This window comes from Andrographis paniculata, unplaced genomic scaffold (genome assembly GCF_009805555.1).
Source record: "Andrographis paniculata isolate CXL003 unplaced genomic scaffold, ASM980555v1 Contig52END, whole genome shotgun sequence".
NCBI classification, from domain to species: domain Eukaryota; kingdom Viridiplantae; phylum Streptophyta; class Magnoliopsida; order Lamiales; family Acanthaceae; genus Andrographis; species Andrographis paniculata.
The window spans coordinates 5,295,662-5,320,021 of NW_026137587.1; the positions used below are offsets into that span (position 1 = coordinate 5,295,662).

The 24,360-nt window shown below is 32.1% G+C and overlaps 4 protein-coding genes across 8 annotated transcripts; 2 read left to right on the top strand and 2 right to left on the bottom strand.

The window, feature by feature from the left end:
* Positions 1-6,357: 6,357 nt before the first annotated feature.
* Positions 6,358-9,502, top strand: LOC127254335 (AP2-like ethylene-responsive transcription factor AIL1). Its single transcript, XM_051279396.1, has 9 exons — positions 6,358-6,933; positions 7,057-7,573; positions 7,668-7,750; positions 7,896-7,904; positions 7,979-8,067; positions 8,165-8,238; positions 8,306-8,356; positions 8,702-8,778; positions 8,943-9,502. Exons 1-9 carry the CDS (start codon positions 6,789-6,791, stop codon positions 9,377-9,379), a joined length of 1,482 nt encoding a protein of 493 aa, XP_051135353.1. The 5' UTR covers positions 6,358-6,788; the 3' UTR covers positions 9,380-9,502.
* Positions 9,503-11,821: 2,319 nt separating this feature from the next.
* Positions 11,822-14,964, bottom strand: LOC127254328 (E3 ubiquitin-protein ligase SPL2). Of its 5 annotated transcripts, none has more exons than XM_051279388.1 (6): positions 14,473-14,964; positions 14,065-14,174; positions 13,317-13,473; positions 13,069-13,190; positions 12,502-12,621; positions 11,822-12,379 (listed from the first exon to the last, which is right to left on the bottom strand). In XM_051279388.1, exons 1-6 carry the CDS (start codon positions 14,959-14,961, stop codon positions 12,091-12,093), a joined length of 1,287 nt encoding a protein of 428 aa, XP_051135345.1. In that variant the 5' UTR covers positions 14,962-14,964; the 3' UTR covers positions 11,822-12,090. The 5 variants fall into 5 exon arrangements, with proteins under 5 accessions (XP_051135345.1, XP_051135344.1, XP_051135343.1 ...); XM_051279387.1 differs by having other exon boundaries at positions 14,073-14,174; positions 14,465-14,964; XM_051279386.1 differs by having other exon boundaries at positions 13,303-13,473; positions 14,073-14,174; positions 14,473-14,963.
* Positions 14,965-15,525: 561 nt separating this feature from the next.
* LOC127254331 (uncharacterized) lies at positions 15,526-18,449 on the bottom strand. The gene is made up of 5 exons (XM_051279392.1): positions 18,089-18,449; positions 17,473-17,889; positions 16,499-16,591; positions 16,005-16,072; positions 15,526-15,921 (listed from the first exon to the last, which is right to left on the bottom strand). Exons 1-5 carry the CDS (start codon positions 18,392-18,394, stop codon positions 15,798-15,800), a joined length of 1,008 nt encoding a protein of 335 aa, XP_051135349.1. The 5' UTR covers positions 18,395-18,449; the 3' UTR covers positions 15,526-15,797.
* A 2,500-nt stretch (positions 18,450-20,949) lies between these two features.
* Positions 20,950-23,438, top strand: LOC127254418 (two-component response regulator ARR2-like). The gene is made up of 6 exons (XM_051279510.1): positions 20,950-21,112; positions 21,513-21,662; positions 21,794-22,168; positions 22,468-22,544; positions 22,644-23,222; positions 23,343-23,438. Exons 1-6 carry the CDS (start codon positions 20,950-20,952, stop codon positions 23,436-23,438), a joined length of 1,440 nt encoding a protein of 479 aa, XP_051135467.1.
* The last annotated feature ends 922 nt before the right edge of the window (positions 23,439-24,360 follow it).

The following is a 24,360-nucleotide window of genomic DNA, read 5'->3' on the forward strand; positions in this document are numbered from 1 at the left end:
GTTACACAGCAAAATTAAACTTCATCTGCTACTTCAACGTGCAACAAGTTGCACCTAAATAAAGCAGTGAGGTATAAAATCTTGTTTTGGCGATCCCAAGATGATAAGATCATTTTTTTTATTATTATTTTTGAAATAAAAAAGAAAAACTCCACTTTATTATATATATTTTTTAGTTCTTTCATTTCCTTTATGTTAAAAGAAGATATGCAAGAATGTGAATTTTTTTGTGGGTTAAAATACCAATAAAGCACACGTGAATAATGCTTATATTTAATTAATCAGTGTTGGTTACCAAACCTAAAGGGTGTAAAAACTCAGTATATATTCAAGTATTTTACATAAAAATTAAATAAAATTTGAAATATGATATCTTCTTTTGTTAAAAAATAGCATATAAAGAAACCTAATTTTTTTAGTTTTTTCTTAAATATAACATATAGAGACTTGATTTAGTACTCCCTCTGTCTTAAACACCGTGCAAGTATAATAATTTGAGATAATTTGGATATCAAGTTATATGATTGGAGAAAGAAATAATTATTTATTTTTTTATTTGAGTGATGTGATAAGATAAAGTGAAGTACATATTAATATATGTATATAAATATTACTCCCTCTGTCCACTTACAATGCTTATATATTTTTATTTTGTAACGTCCAATTACAAAGTAAATATTTTATTAAATATCCTTATTTTTTTTTTTCTTCGAATACCCTTCCTTTACATCACATCGTTACTTTTACACAAAAAAGTAAAGTGTCGTTACACTACTTTCAACTACTCACTATAATTAAAATATTATTATTTCTTAAACACCGCTCCAAAAGTAAATGTAAACATTGTAAGTGAACGGAGAAAGTATTAATTATTTCTAAATTTAAAAATGTTGCAGTAAGTTTGAGACAAACAAAAAAAAAAAAAATATTGCAGAATGTTTGGGAGAGAGAGCAAGAGTAATATTTTACATTGAAAAAAAAAAAAAAACAAACACTTTTTGACCATTGAATTATTTTCCTACAAATCGACTATCAAGAATAACTAAAAAAATTAAGGATATGTTTGATTTATAACGGTTGGATTTGATTTTATTATTACAAAATAAGAAAGTAAAACATATCTTTAAAAACACAAAAAGGCTAACTCCTATAAAAGCTAATAAAAGATAACAGCCATTTTATTTAAAGAAAGATCACAAGAGTAACTCATGAAAAAATTGTTCCACACAAAATAAAAATAAAACCTCAAATAGATTTATAATTTAATTTAAGGCTGCAAGTAAAGTATCACATCCTACTTATAAACAACACACAATTTATATTAATATAAACGTAACAAACACATATACTAAGGTTAATCAACATAGTGGTCAGCACCATAATCCATCCCTTAATTTACAGTACCTGTCCTCAAGGATTATCAGCAAAAAACAAATACTATAAAGATATTTACTATGATCCACTGGCTAGAGCTACAACACAACTTAATGTACTTGAATACCCTTCTCATCGACCCATTAAAGCCTGAATTGAATTGGTTGCAAGATTTCAGTGAAGATGAAGTCATGTTTTCAATCGATCCATAGATCCACTGCTTTCTGTTTTAATTCCGAGTCGAACATGATCTCAATCCACCATTGCCATAACTCACTATGTGCAAATGCATAATCTTCGCAATTGCATACATTGTAAATACATAAAACATGTGCACAATGCAATTACATACATTGTAGATTACAGAAACTGCACACTATATTGTTAGCCCAAATGTCCAACACAAGTCACGGGACAGTAATCAGAAAAACTAATACAATACAAATGGAACAATGAACATGCAAGAACAAATTGTTATAGGTGAATCGAATAAATTAAACTGAAAAGATCGTACCCGGGTTCTGTAGGAGATGTTCCAAACTCCATCAAAATAGAGTGATTAATGCAAGCAGTGCTAATGTAGTTTTAAGCAGAGTACCAAAGAAATTAGACATACGAAAATAATAGAAAGATGCTTTAGCAAGAGCACAGTTCTTTCCGATACCTAAATTACTAAAGTGACATCCAAATACTTTCCAATAGCCAATTGAAGATGCAATTAACAGCAAGATTGTGTTAAGTTATTCTCAAAACCCCCAAAAATTTGCACTTTCACCTCAATTAAGAATTTCACTTAGAACATCCAATGCCCAATCCAATGTATTTGACCACAAGATCGATGATGAAGGGCAAATATGCAGCCAAATATGAATAAACTAAACAAACCAAATTGATGCCAAACAACTTGTATGGAGTAATTTTCTAAACTCTAAAAACATGATAACAGTTCAATGAGCCAGACTAACTCCAATTTTTCACTATAAGCATTGATGAGAATCTCTTTCAATCCATATGCGGAAAAAAGAGAGTAAATCAATGCTCAACCAACAAGTAGTTTCAATGAATCTGAATTTAGTTTCAAGGATTACAATAAAAAATGAATTCAGAAAATAAAAATAAAAAAAATAAAAATTGAACTTTAACTTGAAAATCAAAACCTAAAAATGAATTAGTGTCGAACCAGCCTGAGATCCCGCAATCCAGATAAAAATCAGATATATTCAAGAAGGTAAAACGTAGCGAATATTCATATGCGTACAGATATGTAGATCAAATTTATTAGCAAAAGATTAAAACACAGAAAATTGAATCAATTGCCTCGATTGAACATACATAAAGTGCGTAGCTCAGCTACAAAAATGAAGATTGAGATCGGCGACCAAGCTCAAATGCGGCATCATCCGACGGAATATATATATATCTCCATATTAGCAAAGTTAGGGTTTTGATGCGATCGGAGCATCATTGATATGTGGAGATGATCGGCATTGTTGGGCTCAAAAGTGGCCCATAATCAGATAAATCTTCAATAGGTTTAAAGTAATGAGTAAATTATGGGATTTTTTTTTTTTTTAATGAAATGAGTTGTTTGGTTTTAATCTCTCTAACAAAATAGGTTGTCTCCGTCCAAAACTATAGTTTGGGTTGTGTTTGGGATGAGATTTAAAAAACATTAATATTATTATATAGTAGATAAAAAAATATAAGTAAAAGACTTTTTTACTTTTACGAGTGTATTAATTCTGTAATAATAATAAAAAAAATAATGGTAGTTTTACATTGATTATTTATGGAAATGAGATTATTGTTTTAAAATAGACAAAAATAAGTAGTATTGGAATAGAGGACTATTACGCAGTCAAAATATCATTTAAATTTAAAAAAAAAAATAGTATATATTTTGAACCAAAATTAAACAACTCAAACAGTTGATGTATTATTTAGGGTTTGATTTTATTTTAAAATTTGATTTTTAATTTGATTAGTAATTGCAAATCTAATAATCTCTCTATCCCATCGAATTGAACTATTTGATTAGAGACGCGTTGTATTAGTTATGATATTATTATATAATTTAGTATAATTAATAATATTATAATTTTAAAAGTAAATTTAATATATATAATTTTTTTAAAATAAAATATATGTTTAAATATTTAAAAATTATATAGAAAATAAAATTTTCTAGTAAATAAAAAATATTTTTGTTTATTTATAATTAACATAAATTAATTTTATAAAATGAGATAGAACCAAAGGGGTTTTGAGTAGTTCTATTTCACTTATGATTTTATATATTATGTAATTTAATTAAGTTGATTTATATTTGTTAAATATATTTTAATTTAATAATTTTTACTAAAAATAGAAATATGTCAATTGTTATGAAACAAAAAAAATAAAAAATAGTATCCATTATTGTGGTGAAACGAAAAATATCTTCAGAAAAAAAGAATGCAAGAATGTTTAGATGTGGAGATACAAACCCCATATTATATTTTTTAATCAGGTAGATCATATGAATGTATTTGTTTGTAAGATAATTCTTTTTAAAAAATTTATATGTAAATACATAAATTATACCAATAATAAATATTTATTATATATTAATATTTTTAAAAAATATGTATGTACTTTTCTTTTTTAAAAAAAAATAAAATATACCCACAATATCTTTTTTATTTTACAGTAGAATTTGAATTTGCACAAATTTATTTTTTAACTTTCTAAAAAGACCTTGTAGTATTATAGGAAATTAAATACTAATATAAATATTTGATACAATATTTTATATAAAAAAATTAAAAAAGACATAAAGTCTAAATAATAAACATCATATAAAAACACAGATTCTATATCTTGTGTTTAATTTTGAAATTTGTGCTTGAATTTTTATTTATGTAATTATTTAATATAAGATTTTATAAAATTAAATAATATACTTTGATTGAAAATTATAAACCTGAATAGTAAAATGAAAAATTCTCTAAAACATTGGACTTTAAAATTATTTATAGTCATTTACTATGTGCTTGAAATTGTGCAGTTAGAGGTTGATTTATCATCTTGATAATTTGATTAAGTTGACATATAGTTACTCGAAGCAATTAATATTTTATATTATAATAAAATAATAATATATCATACTATTAAAATTATATTTTACCTGTTTTCAAAATGTATGTTATATATTATATATATATTTTATAAATATATATTGATTGAATTAAATCAGCATCTTATTTGATTGAATAAACACGATAGCAAAGCGTGTATGGGATATTTGATATATATTAAATAAAAACCTACCTAACATGTTATCTTATAGGTTATATTTTTTTTCACTTTTGCAAATATATGGAATATTTTTTGTCATAAAAGTTATTTTACTTACTTTCTCCGTCTCGACAATAATATTGTTTATCATTTTTGTCCGTTTCAGAATAATAGTCTTATTCCCATAAATAACTACATAACTGTAAAATTACCTCTTACCTTTTTTATTATTATTACACATTTGTTACTATTTTTTACACTAATATATTCACAAGGGCAAAAAATTTTTTTACCTATACTTTTTACCGACTATCAATATAATATCAATATTTCTTAAATCTCATGTCAAACACAACCCAGTTATAAGACGAAAGGAATATTTTTTTAGTATAAAGTTATATTATCTCTTATATTTTTTTATTATAGAAATTTAAAAAAATATATCAAATTTCATCTATTTTTATTAAAATATACCCTAATACTTAAATATAGAATTTAATAATGAATAGAGTATAATGCAAAATATTACTCCGTATATAAAACACAAAACACACTCAATACTAAGAAGATAGTTTGGTCCAGCATCTACAGAACGATTTAAAAGTAAATAAAAAATAATAAAGGGGTTTGATAATAACCGACTCGCACCTATCGCTTTAGCCAATTAGAATTAGCCACGTATCAAAGCCCAAAATCAATAACTTCGATTTTAAATTAAATAGTTACTCAATATAATTTTTGTATATATATATATATATAAAATAGTAATGTGATATTTATAATTTAGTATATAGAAAAAAAATAAAATTGAAAGATAACTTTTATATTAGCTTTGACTTAGGTTTGAAAAATGTCTATTTGATTAATGTAAACAATAAAAAAATGTTTCCAAATGTTAGCTGGAAAATAATTCCAGCATGAGATTCTTGTTCCTGAGAAAATGTGAGTTTTTGGGCCGCTAGACGCGACTTTCCGGCTTGTGTTATGCGACTCCCAAGTCCAACCCTGGTTCAAACACAATAGTATATTTGAGACGTGTTTGGTTGGGCTTTTTAAATTTAAATTTATATTTAAACAATAAAACTTTAAATGAAAATATTTTTTTAATACGATATATATATATATATAAAAATAAATGTTTAAATATAAATTAATTTTTCCATAAATAATAAAAAACCATCAAATTCCTTGAAATAAATATACATTTTTTTTAAATTTAATGTGTTAAATATAAAGAATTATATAAATAATATTTTATATTGAATATTATTTATAATAAAATACTCCCTTCGTTCGAATGCGGACATTATTATAAAATAATAATATTTTAATTATAATAAATATATAAAAATAGTATAATGCTATTTTTTTTTTTACTTTTGATATAAAATTAATAATGTAATGTGAAGCAATATTTGTGGGAAAAAATAGGATATTTAATAAAATAATTACTTTATAATTGAACGTCTAAAATAAAAATATATATACTTTGTAGTTGGAGTGAAAACAATATATATATATCTTAAAATAGCAAAAATTGTTTATTGAAAATATTAATTTTTAATTAATTAATTAATTTTTTTGAAAAAAAAAAAAGAGCTAGGAAGAATTTGGTTGCAGCCGAGCACAGTAGATCGCAGCTCCAAGTTGAAGCCTGCAAAAAACTTGAATAGAGGGGAACGAAAACCGAGGTTTGATTTTGCAGACCTGACCTGACCTGACCTGACCTGCCTCTGCCTCAGTCACAGTGCTGCTGCTGCTCCGACAAACAATGAGACGATCATCGTCATCTTCTTCATCATCATCATCATCCTAGATTAAATTCTCACCATTAACGATTAATTAGTACTACTTCTCAACGATTACACCTATTGTCGTCTTCATCTTCTTTAATTAATTACTCATTCATTCATAAGTTCGTCCTAATCTGCATATTTTGCAATTCGATTCGCTTGATTGATTGATTACCATTTTCATACATTTATTATATACATACAGGATGTATCTATATGCGTGTTTCTGTGTGTACGCAGCTGTGGTATAAATACGAGACAAAAGTCATCTTCACCCCCTTCGAAGTTTGAGCTTCTGCTGCAGAGCCACAAAAATCCCCACATTGGGACTCTCTATTGCCATTAATGAGTAATTGGTTAGGGTTTTCGCTCAATCCGGAGCTCCGCCTCACCGCCGACGAACTCGCAGCGGAAAACGACGCCGACGGCGGCTTTCCAGTCTCTCCCTTGCGCTCCGATGGATCCTTCTCCATTTTGGACTCCAAGCATTGTATGCTCTGCTACCTACACAACTTTTTTATTTTTTTTTAAAAAATTATTATTTACTATGATGATTAACGTTTTTGTTTGTTTGTTTGTTACTGATTTAAGGATTTTGGATTTATATTTGTAGATTGGAGATATGATAATGATGTGAATGGACCCAATCCGACCGAAGAAGCTCCAAAATTCGAAGATTTCCTCGGATGCTGCTACTCGAATTCGCCGGCGAACGACGCCGCCGCCGCCGCCGCCGAGATCAACGTAAACGCCACGCCGGATTTCGGCGGCGACGAGAAGCGAGGCGGCGGCGACGGCGATTTCGCCAATACGACGCCGTTCTATCCGCCGTATGAATATAGCATGGTCCCCGCTCCGGACGGCGTTTTCTCGGCGGCGCTCGGCGGTGGTCCGGCCTGGTTGCATCAAGCGGAGAAAGCGGCGGACGGAGGCGGCGGTCCTTGTGATTTCCACGCGCTGTCTCTGACTGTGAGTCCGAGCTCTCCGCCTCCGGAGCTTCTGCCGCCGCCGGCGACCGCCGATGGGAAAAAGCGGTTGGAGGGGAAATCCTGTGGCGGGAAAGAGGCTACGCCTCGTAAATCTGTGGATACTTTCGGACAAAGAACTTCTCAGTACCGTGGAGTTACAAGGTATCCTGAATTCATAAATACATATATATATATGTATGTATGAATGTATTTTGGTGATGGATTAGAGATTGAAATTGATTAAAATCTGGTTCAGGCATAGATGGACTGGAAGATACGAGGCTCATTTGTGGGACAATAGCTGTCGGAAGGAAGGCCAAACCAGGAAAGGAAGACAAGGTAACAAATACATACATACACACAGAGATAATGTCAATGTGCTGATTAATTAGTTCAGTTCTTCTAACAGTTGTTTTTTTTTTTGTTGCCAAAAAAAAAAAATGAATAATGAATGTGGTGGTCCATTATGAGACGAGACGAACAGTGTATCTTGGTGAGTAATTCTTGCGTTCAGTTGTGTTCTTTTAGAGATTAGTGATTAAGGAATGAATGTAATGGAATTATTAGGAGGATATGACAAGGAAGAAAAGGCAGCAAGGGCTTATGATTTAGCAGCTTTGAAGTATTGGGGCCCAACCACTCACATTAATTTTCCTGTAAGTTCCATTTCACATTGATGCTCGATCAATTAGATATTTGATCTTGTCTTATTATTATTATTATTATTATATATATGTAATTGAACCTTACCAGCTGAGCTCTTACGAGAAAGACCTTGAAGAGATGAAGAGCATGAATAGACAAGAATTTGTTGCCCATTTAAGAAGGTAGTAAATACATGAACACTTTATTTTATTTTTAAGGATTCTGTATGATGAATAATTAATTATTCAGGAGAAGCAGTGGATTTTCGAGGGGAGCTTCAATGTACAGAGGAGTAACAAGGTAGGTGGTACTAGCTACTCCATTGAATTCAAATAAAACCTTACTTCATCTGTGTGTGTTTACCTGTATCTTTATGTATTTATTTATTTATTATTGTTCTTACAAACAATAATAATAATGGTCAAGACCAGACCAGACCACGTTGAATAATAATGTAGGTATGTCTGTATGTAAGGGTTTGAATTCGATGCATGTAATGTAAGTTGTACGTGTAGCACCAAGTACTTACCACATCCTAGCTATATTCATGCAACATGTATTATTATCTATCTATCTATATATCATAATAGATCTTGAAATTGATTTTAAGACACCCACCCCACCCCACCCCCCATAACTCTTCAGACACCACCAGCATGGGAGATGGCAAGCTAGAATTGGAAGAGTTGCAGGCAACAAGGACTTGTACCTTGGTACTTTCAGTAAGTCCTCTTTCTTTCCAAATCTTGCAATATTTATTTATTACTATCTGCAAATATTACTTACTATTACATTAATCTCAACCAACTGTAGTTCCATAAGTTAGTTCTTGCAATAGGGTGGATTTCAATGATTTATCGAAAATTACTGTTTGGCTCGAAATTAGGCACGCAAGAAGAAGCGGCGGAGGCCTACGACATAGCCGCAATAAAATTCCGAGGGACGAGCGCGGTGACGAATTTTGACATAACGAGATACGACGTGAAGAGGATATGTTCGAGCTCCACGCTGATAGCTAGTGACTTAGCGAAACGATCGCCCAAGAACTCGGGTGGTGTGCTCGACGAACACACTTCATCAGCTCCACCTCATGAGTTAATATTGGCTGACCGGATGTGGAAGTCCGGTGGTGGCGGTGAGGAGCCGAGGCGGCAGTGCGGCAGGAGCTCAAGTCCTAAGGGGGAGGAGGATGGATTGGGGGTGGTGGGGGGGTGTTATGAGGGTAGTGATCAGGAGACAAGTTCGAATGTAGGAGGAGGATTTAATGGTAATAATAATGGTCATAATCCTCATCATCATCACGTGTTTGCACTGTGGAATTGAATTTTTAGGGGATTAATTAAGGTTTGTTAATTAGGAGGAAATTTGGGTATGTGTTTTGTTGTGGTAATTCTTGATTTTGAATTTTGGGGTTAGTTAAGATTTCTTATTATGTTGGATTTTGAATTTTTTGTTTGTTGGTTTATTTAATTTTTACAAAATTGTAGTATGCCTTTTGTCGTTATTTTTTTTTTTTTTGGTAGTGGTTGAAAATGGAAAAAAGTGGCTTTATGTTCTGCGGATGTTAAGCTTATTGTAAAATTTTTAAAAATAATAAAAAGTTAAAACGTTAGTAGTTAAATGTGATTTTTTTTTTTATTTATAAAAAATTATACTATTAGTATTTAATTTTCTTGTTGTTCTGAATAATTAGAAAATATATTTTTAAAAATAATAATTATTTATTTAAGATTAGAATAATTTAATAAAAAATATGATATATACATTTCAACACGTTCACCACAATGAATACACCCAAGCGTCTATATTTGGTGGATGTTAAATTTATTGTAAATTTTTTATAAGTAACAAAAAGTTAAACATTAAATGTGCTGTTTTTGATTTATAAATAAAAAATATACTACGGGTGTGTTTGTTTGGGGGATTTAATAAGATTTCTACTATTCATCCAATTTTTTTCCCCCAAAAACATCAAATCAAACACCTATTTTTCATTTTTTATATTATACTAAAAATCAATTTTACATTCAAAACATCACATCAACACCTATTTATATCACATCATACAACTATTCAAATTCAAAATTTTTACTATTCAAATCCCAACTCAAAATCTAAACCCCCAAACAAACACACCCTACAAGTATTAATATATATTTATAAAAAATATTACTAATACCCTATAAATTAAGTTCGATAAAAAAGATCATATTAGACAAATTATACGTTGTGGTGTCGAAAAATTAAGTATGATAAAGAAAATTGCATTAGACAAATTATGTATAGCAAGTGAACTCGGTGCGGTAAAAAATGAACTTGTAACGAATATATATATATATATACATTTTGTTAATACAAGAGTGTGTTTGAGAATATTGAGACATTGATATATGTATGTGTATGTATACATATGATGATGACAAGGAAGGTGGTTGAATAAATAATAGTAGTAATACATTGGAGGAATGGAAGGTGGTATAAATAATAGTAATAGTAATAGTATATATAAATATTATAAATAAATGTAATGGGCATGCAAAAGAATGGGGTGATTCTGATTCTGATTCAGAAATAATAGTCAAATAGGGGTATGTATCTATGCTTCAACAATAATAATTTTAATAATAATGGAACCATATGCAACAATTTCCAATACACACATTCATAACAATAACAATAATAATAATAATAAAAATAAAAGTTGTTTTGAATTGACGATTGAATGTGAAAATAAACTCCTGACAGAGCCCATTCCTCCTTTATTTAGTTATTCATTTTTTAAAAATATTAATAAATAAATTGGTGGTGTCTTTTGTATCTGTATTTGTGTTGTGTGTGTGTGTAATGTATGTCTGTTTGTAGTTCCAACATGCTTCTCTTTTTCTGTTGCACCAAATATATAAAGTAACACGATGCATGACAATATCAAATATTTATTTATAATTACTAAAACATTCCTATTAAATAAAATAAAATGCAAAATACCTCCAAACACATCCACTTTCAGATTGTTCTTCTCCAACAATTTCTATGTTATTATTATACACATTTATGACTTGGGATGCGTTGTGTAACTCAAATCTTGATTCATGTTTTGCTATTCTCACCTTTCAAATTTCGAAACTAAAACTAATCTAAAATATCAAACCAAAATTAATTAATTAATCAAACACCTATAAACATACATAAACCATAAATTTGTTCAAACAGTTTAAACCACTAATTACAACTCAAAAGCACCAATTTGAGTTTGTCAAAATATTAAATCAAAATTGCACATTTTAAGTCATATTTCAATTTCATTTCAACTCCTCATTGTAATATCAACACTTTTAATTCAAAATTCCTAGCCCTGTTTCTTTATTTCCATTTCAAGTTTTTTCCGTTTTCTTTTTTTTTTTTTTTTCTATATTTCAAACACTACATAGTATATTTTTAAATAAAAAGAAAAAATTTCCACCTCATTCAATTTTCTGGTCAAATATATGAAATTAAGTTTAAATAATAATAATAAAACAATTATTATTTTTAATTTTTTATAGAAAAAATATATTAAATAATTATATTCTTTTCAATTAAAACCACACATTTTCAATATATATTTCAACCTAAAATTATATCTAAATTAACTTAAGTAACATATAACTATATAAAACCATCAGTTTACTTCAATTTTAATATAAATAATAATAATAAAAAAATCAATTTAAATGCAATATACAATTACAAAATACTCCATTTAGTATCTTTAGATTATAATCATAATTCAATAATCTAAAAAAAGATAGCAAACCGGTCTAAACAGTTCGATTCAACAGTCCGTTTACAGTTCCATGCAACATACTAGTAGAATCGAAACCAAGCCTTGTAAAATTCAGCTTCGGTTCCGGTTTATTCACGGTTCGGTTCAACCCCCCCCAAAAAAACCGCCGATTCAGAACCACCTGGCGGCTGGCAAATCTACAACACCGGAAGCAATATTACTATTCCTTTATTTTTTTTTCCCCAGCTACAACATTTCTTATCCATCTTCCTCAAGAATCATAGATTCTTACAGAGTTTCTTACAGACTGCCTGCATACCGGGCACTTGGGCGACACTTCAACCCCGACTTCTAGGGCGCAACCCGGACAGCAAACCAGGTGCCCACAAGGGATGAAGGCAGATCGTCGCCTTCTTGTCAGACATATCACGCAAAGTTGGCCGTCGGGTATGTCTCCTGCCTCTTCATCTGATAGACTCTCAGCCGGAGCTTGATCGTCGGTAGGAGTAGGATTACTCCGTTGCTGGCGCCGTCTCCTCTCTTTCCATCTCATCCAATTCCTATTGAGATAGGAACACCATCATGTTGATGACAATGGTGATGATATATGAGCCGTTGAGTGAATTAAATTGGATGTTTCTGTTGTCTGAGAATCATCTATGGTTGGGGTAGGGATAAGTACCTTGCAACAGAATAGCCAAGGAGAGTAACGGCGACCGACCCAAAAATAATTCCGCTCCATTGCAACACTTTAGCTTTGAAGGAAAGATCGGCCAGAATTTGATCCTTTGTCAAATCAGATCTACATGCAATCCATCCAACAATCAGTTCTAGAGAAAAGAAAGTTGTGAAAAGATCGATGGATGATAAATCCTCTAATTAGTGACAATAGTGAAACTATGAAGATGGAAAATAAACTATGGAGGCCCGCAAGTTTGGGACATAATGGTTAGCAATATCCATACATGATATTGATATATGATATATATATATAACAACATGCATAATGATCATACTTAGATGTCACCGGGAATATGCGCATAGTGCTTTATAGATTGACTAAAACCCGAACCCCGTGAAAACTATTTCTCCCAAACTAGTAGCTTAATCTTTAGTATACCGTATTTATGCTATCTTGTAATGTGAGCCAGAAATTTTTAAACTACTTAGAAAAAGTTGCGAATGGCTGACGAGGAAATACGTTTGGAGTCCGATAATGCAACATATGACTATGGGAGAATTCACATACAGAAAATAAGGAAGACTGCTGCACGATTTAATCTCAGGGATGCCGTTCTTGAATTTGCAAAAGCCAACAGCTGTTATATCCTTCCCAAGAGGAAGTATTTTCTCCTCATAAAGCAGTCCAACCTGCAATGAAAAAGAATTAAAATATTAAGTATGGGGGAGGCAGAAAGCGAGAAAAGGGTTAAAAAAACAACACATATCACAATAAGAAGTGAGTGAGTGATATGGGACTGACAGGATAGTCGATACCAAATAGAGCTTGTAGAAATATGAAAGGAGATGAATTTGTAGGCTGCAAGTGCTGATAAACTGTTGTGAGAGGCAGTGGATGACTGGATCCTTCCATGTTGACAACAACGTGACCTGATTGAGGCCGCTTCGCATCTTCAACAAGAATGAAAGGGACCTGAGTAGAAAATTCCTATTCAAGCACCAGTAGATTAATATTAATGAAGCAGAAGTAAGAATGAAATAATAGTTTTCTAAATAAACAAGAAATACGAGCCACTTCTACACAAGTATGTGTAGAGGTCATAATATAACAATCACAGCATCTTATCACAGGAGCACACAAGAATGATATAGATTGCATCGAAACATCGTCGTGGCAATATATTTCTCGCATGAATAATACATTACCCTAAAGCTCTATGAATTGTTGAATTGTTGGTATCTTATTAAGTCCCTAGTATACCAATAACAGCTTATAATGTGTAACCAACATTCTAACACAGAAAACAGACAGGTTTGATATTCTATTAGCGAATTATGACTAGCATAAAACCAAATATGTAAAATCAACACACATAAATGTCAAGGTAAAACATGCCAAGCGAGCAAACCTCAAAATAGCTGGAACTCAATAGTAGAATTTGAGGTGAGAAAGATAAAACACAGATATTGAACCATATAAGCTCCAAAATTTGGGAGCTAACAGCATAGATCATATCCTAATAACGGCACTTGTGATATTTAACAACGAATCAAAAAATTGCACCATGTTACCATTCTTGTTGAGGTTGACTCTTGATCTTTCCAGGATTTCGAAAGCATGGAGCGCAGATCAGCAGTCCATCCAAAGAGACCCCTCCATTCATTGTATATGCACTTCAAGGAAAAGATGCAAAGGAAACAAGAGGAAAACTAAGATAATAGCACACAAAAGTTTAATTCATATAAGCTGCGTGAACAGAAACAAACTACAAAAGTCGAACTCTAGCATTTGCAATTCCATGGAAGTTTCAACGAATTGAAGCCAACAATAGGTAAATCAGTTCACAGGAAACCACATCTAGCTGAACAAACAATTAGCAATTCTTAAAGCTCCCAAAATTAACACAAACGAGTAATTCCCCAAATTAGAAAACCAGAAAGAAAATTAGGTTAAAAAAAAGTACCGACATACTCTCTGCGTACGCTGCAATATAACGCCCACTTCTCCAGACTCCTGAGAAACAACCAAATTCCCATCCAGCAAGCTCCTCCAACTCCCCTTCTCCACAGCAGATTTCACCTCCACGGTACCCCTAACAATCACCAAGTCACTACCGTCACTATCCGAATTAGCACCATTCCTTTCCTCCAGATGAGATTTCTCACAATCACTGTCATGTGGAAGGATGGAACGGAGGTCCGACGGCTGCACCGCCGGAGCCTGGCGAATTTTGCGGATGGCAGATGACGTAGCAATATATCTACGGGTGCTTCGGTACGCCACGTATGCAAGACCTAATCCAAACAGCGCACCGTCCGCCGTCAAAGCTATCTGCGTCAGCAGCGCCGCCGCTGCCCGGTCCTGCACCGACATCTCTCCCGTAAACGATCGATTTTCCGATTGCGTCTGTATTTCTCGGTCGGTCGGTCGTTCCTTTCCCTGATCGGAAATGTCTTTCATCTCCTCTACATACACATCTATGTACTTGTATCTAATTGGGCCTTTAATGGGCTTTATTCAAGCATGGCCTAATATTGGGCCAATTATACGAAAGCCCACCAATGGAACCCAGCCCATTCAAATCTTTGTAAACATATAAAATCAAACATTTTTATTTAAAATATATGCGAAAAATCTGTGATTTCATAAACTTTGCGTCTTTATTTGACGTTATTTAATGCTCAAATTGCGAATAAATAAATATTAGAATTTCAATTTATAAACCTTTAAAATTACAAATATATTTATTTATTTTTATATTTATCTTAAAAAATATAGTAAATATACTAAAAATAGTTATTTTTCTTAGGTTTCAAGAGTTCAGTTTTACTAGGATTTAGAAATTGAGATTCTAAAATTTATTTGCACTTTGAGTCTATCTAGGTCAAATATCGTTAAATAAGGACCGCTGAGGGGATTAGACGCGAAATTTATAAAACCACGAGGAAATTTGACACAATTTTAGAAGTACGAGGGAAAGGGGTTTGGTGCAATTTTATAAAACCATATGTGGATTTTGTGCCATTTAGCCTAATATATATATATATATATATACTAATAAAATATGCAATACAACATTCCTGTTCATATACAAACAAACAAACAATTCCCATCTGCATGTCTTTGCTTAAATCAAACATATTATATTTGGAACTAAGACAAATGCAATGAAGAAATTATCCAAAGGATCTGAGGCAGGCTGTGGAGGAAATCCTTTCATCTCCTCTTTGGCTTTCTCACTAACATAAATACATTGTAAGGGTTATATTATATACCATCTGATCAGGATACAAATTTCACTGGTTTGAGTTAGGTAAGATGTGTTCTTTGATCAAAGCATTCAGGGTATGGGGGGAATCGATGTTCGCCGCATGTCCGGTGTCCGGGATCACTTCCAGCCGGGAATTCGATCCCAGGCTTCTGCATTCATAGAATGAGACTTGTAAAATTTGCAGCTATTAGATGAAACTAGTGATCTTGTGGTGAATGTGAGATTGGAGTACCTTTTCAACCGATGCCCAAAGCATAAGGGGAAGATCTTATCTTTGTCACCCCAAATGAGCAATGTTTCCTTCATCGGAGATGAATGGATGATGATAATGAGAAAATTGATCAACAAGGGCTACAAATACATTTGAATGACTGTACTGATAGTGGATGAATTATCGACAACACCACATGAAATGTGCAGCACAAGAGATATGTTAACATAATCTATATGCACCATGTGAACTCATACTGACAACACGTAAGAATAGTTCAAAAAGCATATAATACGATTGAACTCAGCGCATTAAGTATCTTAATCTTCATACAATATACCCTATGAACTGTGAACTCGGCATATGATTTCAGTTAACAACATGTACTATATTAACAGAGACCATGTGCCATCTGTCTATTTTTTTTGTGTGTTGATTAGCCACAATCAGCGCACTAACCAGACCCGTGTATGAATGAATGTTAGCATGGAAAGGAGGATGAGTGATGTGTATACCTTATTTAAACTGTGAACGCAATATTCAGAATTATCTGCCAGCAGATGTTCGATCAGCTCCTGTTTCTCTTTCCGGTTAGTGTTGCACATTTCCTGCGAAGAAAACGTCGAGTGAGATGGCTCATAGCACCTGAGATAGCTCTTGAAACATACACTTAACAAATGATCCTAGCAAGAGACTTACATATGAATTCACAATACAAGAAAAAAAACGGAATTCTTTCCCTTCTATCTAATAACCTCAGAATATAATGGAGAAGCACATTTGTAGTTCAAGATGAAACTATTCAACAATGTCGTCGTCGAACTAGGAATCCAAAGAAAATGAAAAAGAATTGGTGCTTAGGTTCTCTGGAAGTTTACCAAAGACAGAGCAAAAGAAATCAAGCTCACAATCCCCAAGAATTAATTATAGATGATCTTTTGTTACAGGTAACTTTCTATATTTCTTAACCAAAATCAGGAGTTGAAGATAAGAATGGAGCTAGATCATTACCAGGGATTTGAATGGGCTGAAGCTAAAGGTTTGATGGCGTAAGAGCCACAAAAAATATGTGCCTTATCAGCTAGTTCAACAATCATATCTTGATAGAAACTTGCAAGTTTATCCAATTGCATTTTCTATCACCACAATACTCTAACAATCATACCACATATTATTGCAAAAAAATTAAACTTAAAAATGATAATAGTGTTGAGAAATCACAAGAACACTAACAGAATAAAGAAATCAAAAGAAAAGCCTGAATTCATGGAGACACCATGAAAATTTAGGGATTTTAACCAGGGCACTCTGCACCATGCAAGATTGATTAATGGAAAAACTACAATGTCAACAATAACAACAATTAAAAAACGACAAGGAGAAGTGAGAAACGGATTAGGTAATACAATCCACGGGGAAAGAACACCACAAGCAAACATCAGTAGAATACAGATACTATAACAATTAAGTAGTAGAAATCGTCACTTACATCAATGAACTCCTGGAGCATGAAGTCCGGGACCCACTTAGGCGGACTGGACTTGAAAACCGACATCTCGACGAGACGGCGGAGGCCGTCCGGCTTCTCCGGCAAGAGCAAATCTAGAACATCCACCCCGACGCTTTTCAGCTGCTCCGCCTTCTGATCCTCCGAGCATCCAACTCCACTGCTGACAATCACCAATTTCTCCACTATATCCGAGCGGATCTCTGCCATTCGATACCCGACGTAACCGCCGTAGCTGATGGCGTAAATTGAACACCTCTCCACGCCCAATCGTTTCAGCCCTAAGCCAATACACTCCGCCTGGAAGGTATCGGAGCGGTTCGCGCCGCTTGTGTAGGATTTCCCGAAGAATATGAGATCCGGAATGTAAAGGTTGAAGGATTTCGATAGTTCGGCCACCTATGTGAATATATCGACGATCGATATTAGAAAATGGTAGTGAAACTAAAACTGCATTAGGAGGACGAGCTAATGTTGATGATTGATTTGAATTCATCGAAGAAACTCGATGGAATTAGGCAACGGAATCATAACAAACAAACGCCAATCGTAAACAATGAAAATGAAGGTGAAATTGACTGGAATGAATATAACCAACCTGTGGAACAAATTGCCATTTAGCATTTCCTCCATAGCCGTGTATCATTATCAAATTAGGCTTGTTGAATTTCCGGTGGGCGGGCGCCCAGAAATGCACGGTGGTGTGGTCGTCTAAATCGACGGAGCATTCAACAAGGTTGCAGGCGAACGTGAAATAGAGGGAAAGGACGGCGTCGATGAAGGGGATGAAGATTGGAATGCGCTTGATCTTGGGAAAGGGGGAGAAGAGGCACTGAAGAATGGCGGCCGCGAGGGCGAGGTGGAAAGAGAGGAGGCGGCGGAGATACCGGCGGAGCGCTTCCATCCTCAGCTCCGGGGCGGCAGTTCCGATCGATCTCAATTTGATGCGAATGTTGTTAATAAATAAATAAATATATATATAGAGTAATATGGATTGCTGAGCTGGATAAGGACTGTTTGGCATTTCTTAATTTTAGCGAATGAATTTATTATGAAAACGGTGTGTTTGGATGTTATATTTTAAAATCTCTACATAGTGTTGGTTAGTGTATATTCTTTTTTCTAAAAATATTAATATTTTTATTTTAAATTATTTCGCATACATATCGAAGTGGTGCAGTGCAGCAGTGCATGCATTGCATATTGGCATAGATGGGAAAAATGCCACGTTGCCGTTGCGTGACACGTCGTCGTTTTGATTCGACCTTTTTCCGTACTCATTGGGGAGACACAGGTTGGGCGGGTCGGTTCGGGTCGGGTCAATATGAACGGACCACAGACACACAAGCGGATAGGGCCGGGTCATACGGGTTGGCCAAAATGTAAGTATGTGTGCATTCGAATTATTCAATGCAACAATGTAGAGAAATACAACTGTAAGAAAATAATTTTATTTTAAACAATATTCAACGTTACGTTTAGTTTATAAATAAATTTAGTTTTAGAAATTTATCTTCTTATTCAAAGCTGATGTAAAATAATTGATATAAAACCTGAAGTATCATATATTCCATTAATTATATATATTTTTTTACAATTTAATTATTTAATAAATCTGGTTTTTTTTTTTTTTTTGTAATACAATAAAATAAAATATAATAATTATATAGTTAATAAAAAACAATGAATGTATTTTATAAATGATTAGGTTTAAAGATGAATTTCAAGTCCAAATTAAAGTTAATGAATTTTAAACTTATTATAAGTGAATTTCAAGTTTCTTTGGACAGACTAATATTGTAATGAATCCCCTTATAGAAAAATTTAATGTTCATCGAGCCGAATATTAATTTTTCGATTGGCTAGTTGGATTCGATAGATCCGATAACTTGACTTTTGAACTTGAACTTAAACTAATACACTAGTTATATATATCGAGTATTTTTTTATTTTTTATTTTTATTTTTCTTCCTCTTTTTTAACAAGTATCTTATAAAATTTGAGACCCTCAAAATATTGGATAAAAGTTTGACATCAAATAATTGAATGCAAATTATTGGTTAATTTTTTTCTTTTAAAAATACTAATTAAACAAACCCAATAATATCCTTTATAAGAAATATGGAAGACATATGGATATAATAAACCGGTCTAAATTTGTTGTAGTATTATTTTTTATATATATGAATGTTTATTTTCTAAATGAAAATAAATATACTATATTTTTATTTTAATTATTTACAAATACGATATGTATTATAGAAACATTAAAATATTATTGTAATAATAACAACAATCTACATTATATTATTAAAATTCAAGATTTTCAGGAAAAATATGATATTAATTGTTATTTTAATTATTGACCAAATTATTCATATTTATCTTCTTCATTTTTTTAAATGAATTATCTCGTCCTTTTATGTCTCCTTAAAATTCCAATTTTACATAATATTTTAAAATGTTTTAATTATTCAAATGGTTTAATATTTTCTTCTAAATCCTATCTAATTATTTCTCTAATAAAAATACAATATTTATATATAAAAATTTGGTAAGTTACACCCTTTTTATAAAAAAAAAATAATAATAAAAGTTGAAAATATTACTGCAATTTATATTCATAATTTCTATAATTTATTTGTCAAAAGTAAATATTAAATTCGTATTAATGCAGCCTTATTTATAAGGATGAGCCATATTGCATAAATATATATAATTTCGTTTTATTATTATTATTATTATTTTTGCAACAAAATTCAGATTACTATTAATCCCATAAAAAAATAAATGAATAGTATTGAGTCAAGCAATTAATGATATATTAAATAGCACAGAATAAAACAAAATAAAAATGTGAAATATTTAGGCAAAATAAGAAATATAATTACCAACCTGCTTTGTTATGAAATTAGTATGGACTGAAATTGGTCAACACAATTGATGTTGACTTGACTCATTGACTTCATACTCAGTAAGTCATATTTCAAGGTAAAACTCCCTTAAAACAACTATAAATAAATAAATATATAAATAAATAAATAAATAGATTAAAATGAATATATGAATATATATATATATGCATGTTTTGAGTGTTTTAAAGGCTAGCTTTTAAAAAAGTAAAATATAATTTAATTACAAAAAAAATAAAATAAAATACAAGTATAAAGAGATTTACATAATTTTACTTTTTGATATATATGAAAAGCAATAATGAATTGAAATTAAGCGTTACTAAAATAAAATATCCTAATTAACTTTTAATTAATTAAAAGTATGAATGGTATTATCTCAACAGGTTAGAGAAGTTTATAAATACATGCCTAGTCTCATTTTAATTTGCATGTCTAATTTCTTATAATTCTCCTACAATCTTGTTCTTGTTGAATTTTGCGGTGTCGAGGTTTTTGTTCGAAATTAGAAAATTATATATTTTTCTTCGCAAAAAACATGTGGGAAATGGGAAATGTTTGGGGAGAAGGTTTTAAGTTTGGCGGTGGACCTTCAATGGCTTCTGCGTCGTATATATCGATAATGTCTGAAATACATGTTTTGCTGATCGATCATGAATCTGAAAGTCTCCTTAACGCTGGGAAAATGCTCGAGTTGTGCCAATATAGAGGTAGTAAATTTTAAATATTCTTATAAGTAGTAATTATTAAATACTTTAATTTTATGTTGTCTAACTAATGTTTTTAATACCCTAAATCATCAATCAATTAAATATGCCCTAATCTTTTTATAAATTTAGCCATATATGATTTTTTTTAGGTTTTTTTGGGGGCATAAATTTGGTTGTGTATTTTTTTATGAATAAAGATGTTTTTAATTGTACTTTATGTGATTATATAATTGTTTCTCATGGACACATGAATTGAATTTGAGATCCAATCATTCATAGATAATTTGTTTTTATGTCTTTTTTATTCAAGGAAAAGATAAACGTTATAAAATTTTTTTTTTCTTTTATTTTAGGTTGAAATCTATACTTTGTAACTAATTTCTTACACTATTTGTCTTAGTTACTCTTGTGGAACTCGCTTCTGCTGGAATAACAATGCTTCGAAATGGGAACATAAAATTCGACATTATTTTGGCTAACATCAACTCCCCCGACCTTCATGGATTCAAGCTTTTGGAACAAGCGGTGGACATGTCTATTCCCATAGTTGGTAAGTTATCTTGTACATACAATCATGTTTATTACATGAACAATATCTACTAAATCTTCATTTTTTCATCAGCTATTACATTCTAAGTTGTAGAATCGTTCACTCACAAAAAGATTAATAATTCTTGCCAGCAATGTCAAGCGATGAAAACATACTTGTAGCCATGAGGGCAGTTGAAATGGGGGCGACTCAATTCATACCAAAGCCGGTGAAAATTGATGCGATAAAAGCACTTTGGCAACATGTCTTGAAGGCCAAGAATCGAATGGTGAGAGAGAGGGAAAGAATTATGATGGGACCGAGTATTGGCGCGCAAGGTATCCAAGTGCCTATTCCTAATGAGGGCGATAAAGGAAAGGGGAAGAAAAAGATCCGAGGAAGAAAAGAAGATGGATTTGATTCGGATCATATGAACAGTGGTAGAGTTCGAAGAAAAGTGTGTACTGAATGGACTCAAGAATTGCATGAGAAATTCATGGCCTCGGTTCGACAACTTGGGGAAGGAAGTAAGTGTTCATCGTATATGAATTTCATTAGTTTCTTCGATATATATATATATGCATGAAATTATAATTTTTTAAGTTTTGTAAGTAGATTTTGTTATCGTTTTGAATTTTTTATGTGAAAGTCGTCTGATTTTAGCACATTAAATACTCTACATGTCTGATATTGGTACTCTTGTAGCATTATCAAAATTAGGGTTTTGGTGTAGGCAATGATGTCCTAAAATTAAGTAGGCTTTTGAATGTGATATATATATATATAAATATATATAAAGAGATTGATTGATTTTGATATAATGTAGGATGCTTCCCCAAAGAAATTCTTGACCTAATGAATGTGCCTGGATTGACAAGAATGCAAGTAGCAAGTCATCTCCAGGTAATTTCTTACACATCTTTCTCTCTCTAAACATATTATGTATATATATATATATATATATGTATATATTGTTTTAATTTCGATGGTGTTTTCTTACAGAAATGTCGGAACGACAACTGGAGATCTCCGGAAGAGAGGAAGTCGAGCTGCCCGTCCGTTCCGCAAGAGTCTTCCGACACCGAAGGCGGCAGCTCCGGCGCCGGCGCCGTCGCCGGCGGCCTACCCAAAGCTAGGAGGTTCGGGTCCATGCCTCGCTTGGTGGTGAAGTCTAACTCGACGGATGCCGGCGACGGCGCCGCCAAGTCGACCCAATCTGAAACGGAAAACGGGAACCCGAACCCGAATCCGAACGAGACTGTGAACGAGAACGATGATACAGTGAATGTAGGAAATGACGAGATTGCCCCTGACAATTACGAAGGCCTAATTATGCATCACGACGGCGCCGGCGGGTCTTCCTCCAATGTTCGTCCTCCTCCTCCGCCGCCGCCGCCGCCGCAGCACGCGTCGACGCCGGCGGACGACTTCTTTAACATCCCGGAAATGGATTGTCTGATGCAGAACTTTCAAGGATCGTCGTCGATGATGATGATAATGGGAAACCCTAATACTCCTGCTACTTCCGCTGCTGTTTCTTCTTCCGGAGGGTTCCATTCCTTTGAGGCTTACCAACAACAGGTGATTAATTCATTGATTCTAATTCCAATTTAAATTGCAATTGCAGCTTAGCTAGTTTGACCTAATTTTAAAATTTGAATTGTACTAATTTGGATGATGATGATGAAACTGGTGTTGCAGGGTCATATGGAGACGAGGAGCCATTGGAACGCAGAAGGTAGTGGTGAGTTTGGGGGTGATGCTTCAGATACAGCTGCGGAAGGGAGAGGCCATTAATTAATAAATATTATATATATATATATAAACATATATGAACTCAGTAGAGAAGAGACGTTTTAATAATTGTTTCAACACTCATGAAACTATATCTATCTATCTATCTATCTATCTATATATATATATATATATGTGTGTGTTTTTATTTTTGTGTGTGTATTTTGAAGGTGGGAGAATAATAATGCATGTTTGTCTATTAATAATAGATGTATTTTACTATTTAGAGCTATATTTACAAAAAAAAAAAAAAATTGAAATGTCATATTTTTTTAGTAAATACGAATTTACAATATTAATATATAAAAATATTTTGTTATTTACATACTTGTACACTTGTACAAACAATGAATTTTTATTTTTATTTTTATTTTTTTTCTAAAGGAAGGGATCATACATTATAAGTATATTTTTGTAAAGAAAAAAATAATATAATAAATAATTCAAAAAACAATTTGAAACATAAGTAAATATATTTTTATTTTAAGTATAGCAAGCATTAGTATTCAACCAATATAGTATTTAAATGTAAGAGTGTGTTTAGTTTTTATTTGAAACCAAAATCATCAATATTCAACCAGCATATTTAAATGCAATAGTGTATTTGCTTTGTCCCTTGCCGCAATGGATGTCGTGGCGGTGTGGGGAGTAAACTTGTAACGGTGGATCATGAATTTAAAGTCTGACGCCTTCATGTCCATCTGCTACACATGATTTGTCTTGACTTATTTTTGTCGAATCTAGTTTGCAAGGTATTAAGTTCGACCATGGTTTATCCAGAGCGGGTGTGTATAGTATTATTAATTGTTGAAACATGCTACAAATCCTCATTTTCAATTCAATACTTAAGTGTGTTTGGTTAGAAGTTTGTTAGGAGAAGATTTATTTAATTGCCATTTATTTAAATATTTTAAATGTTATATTT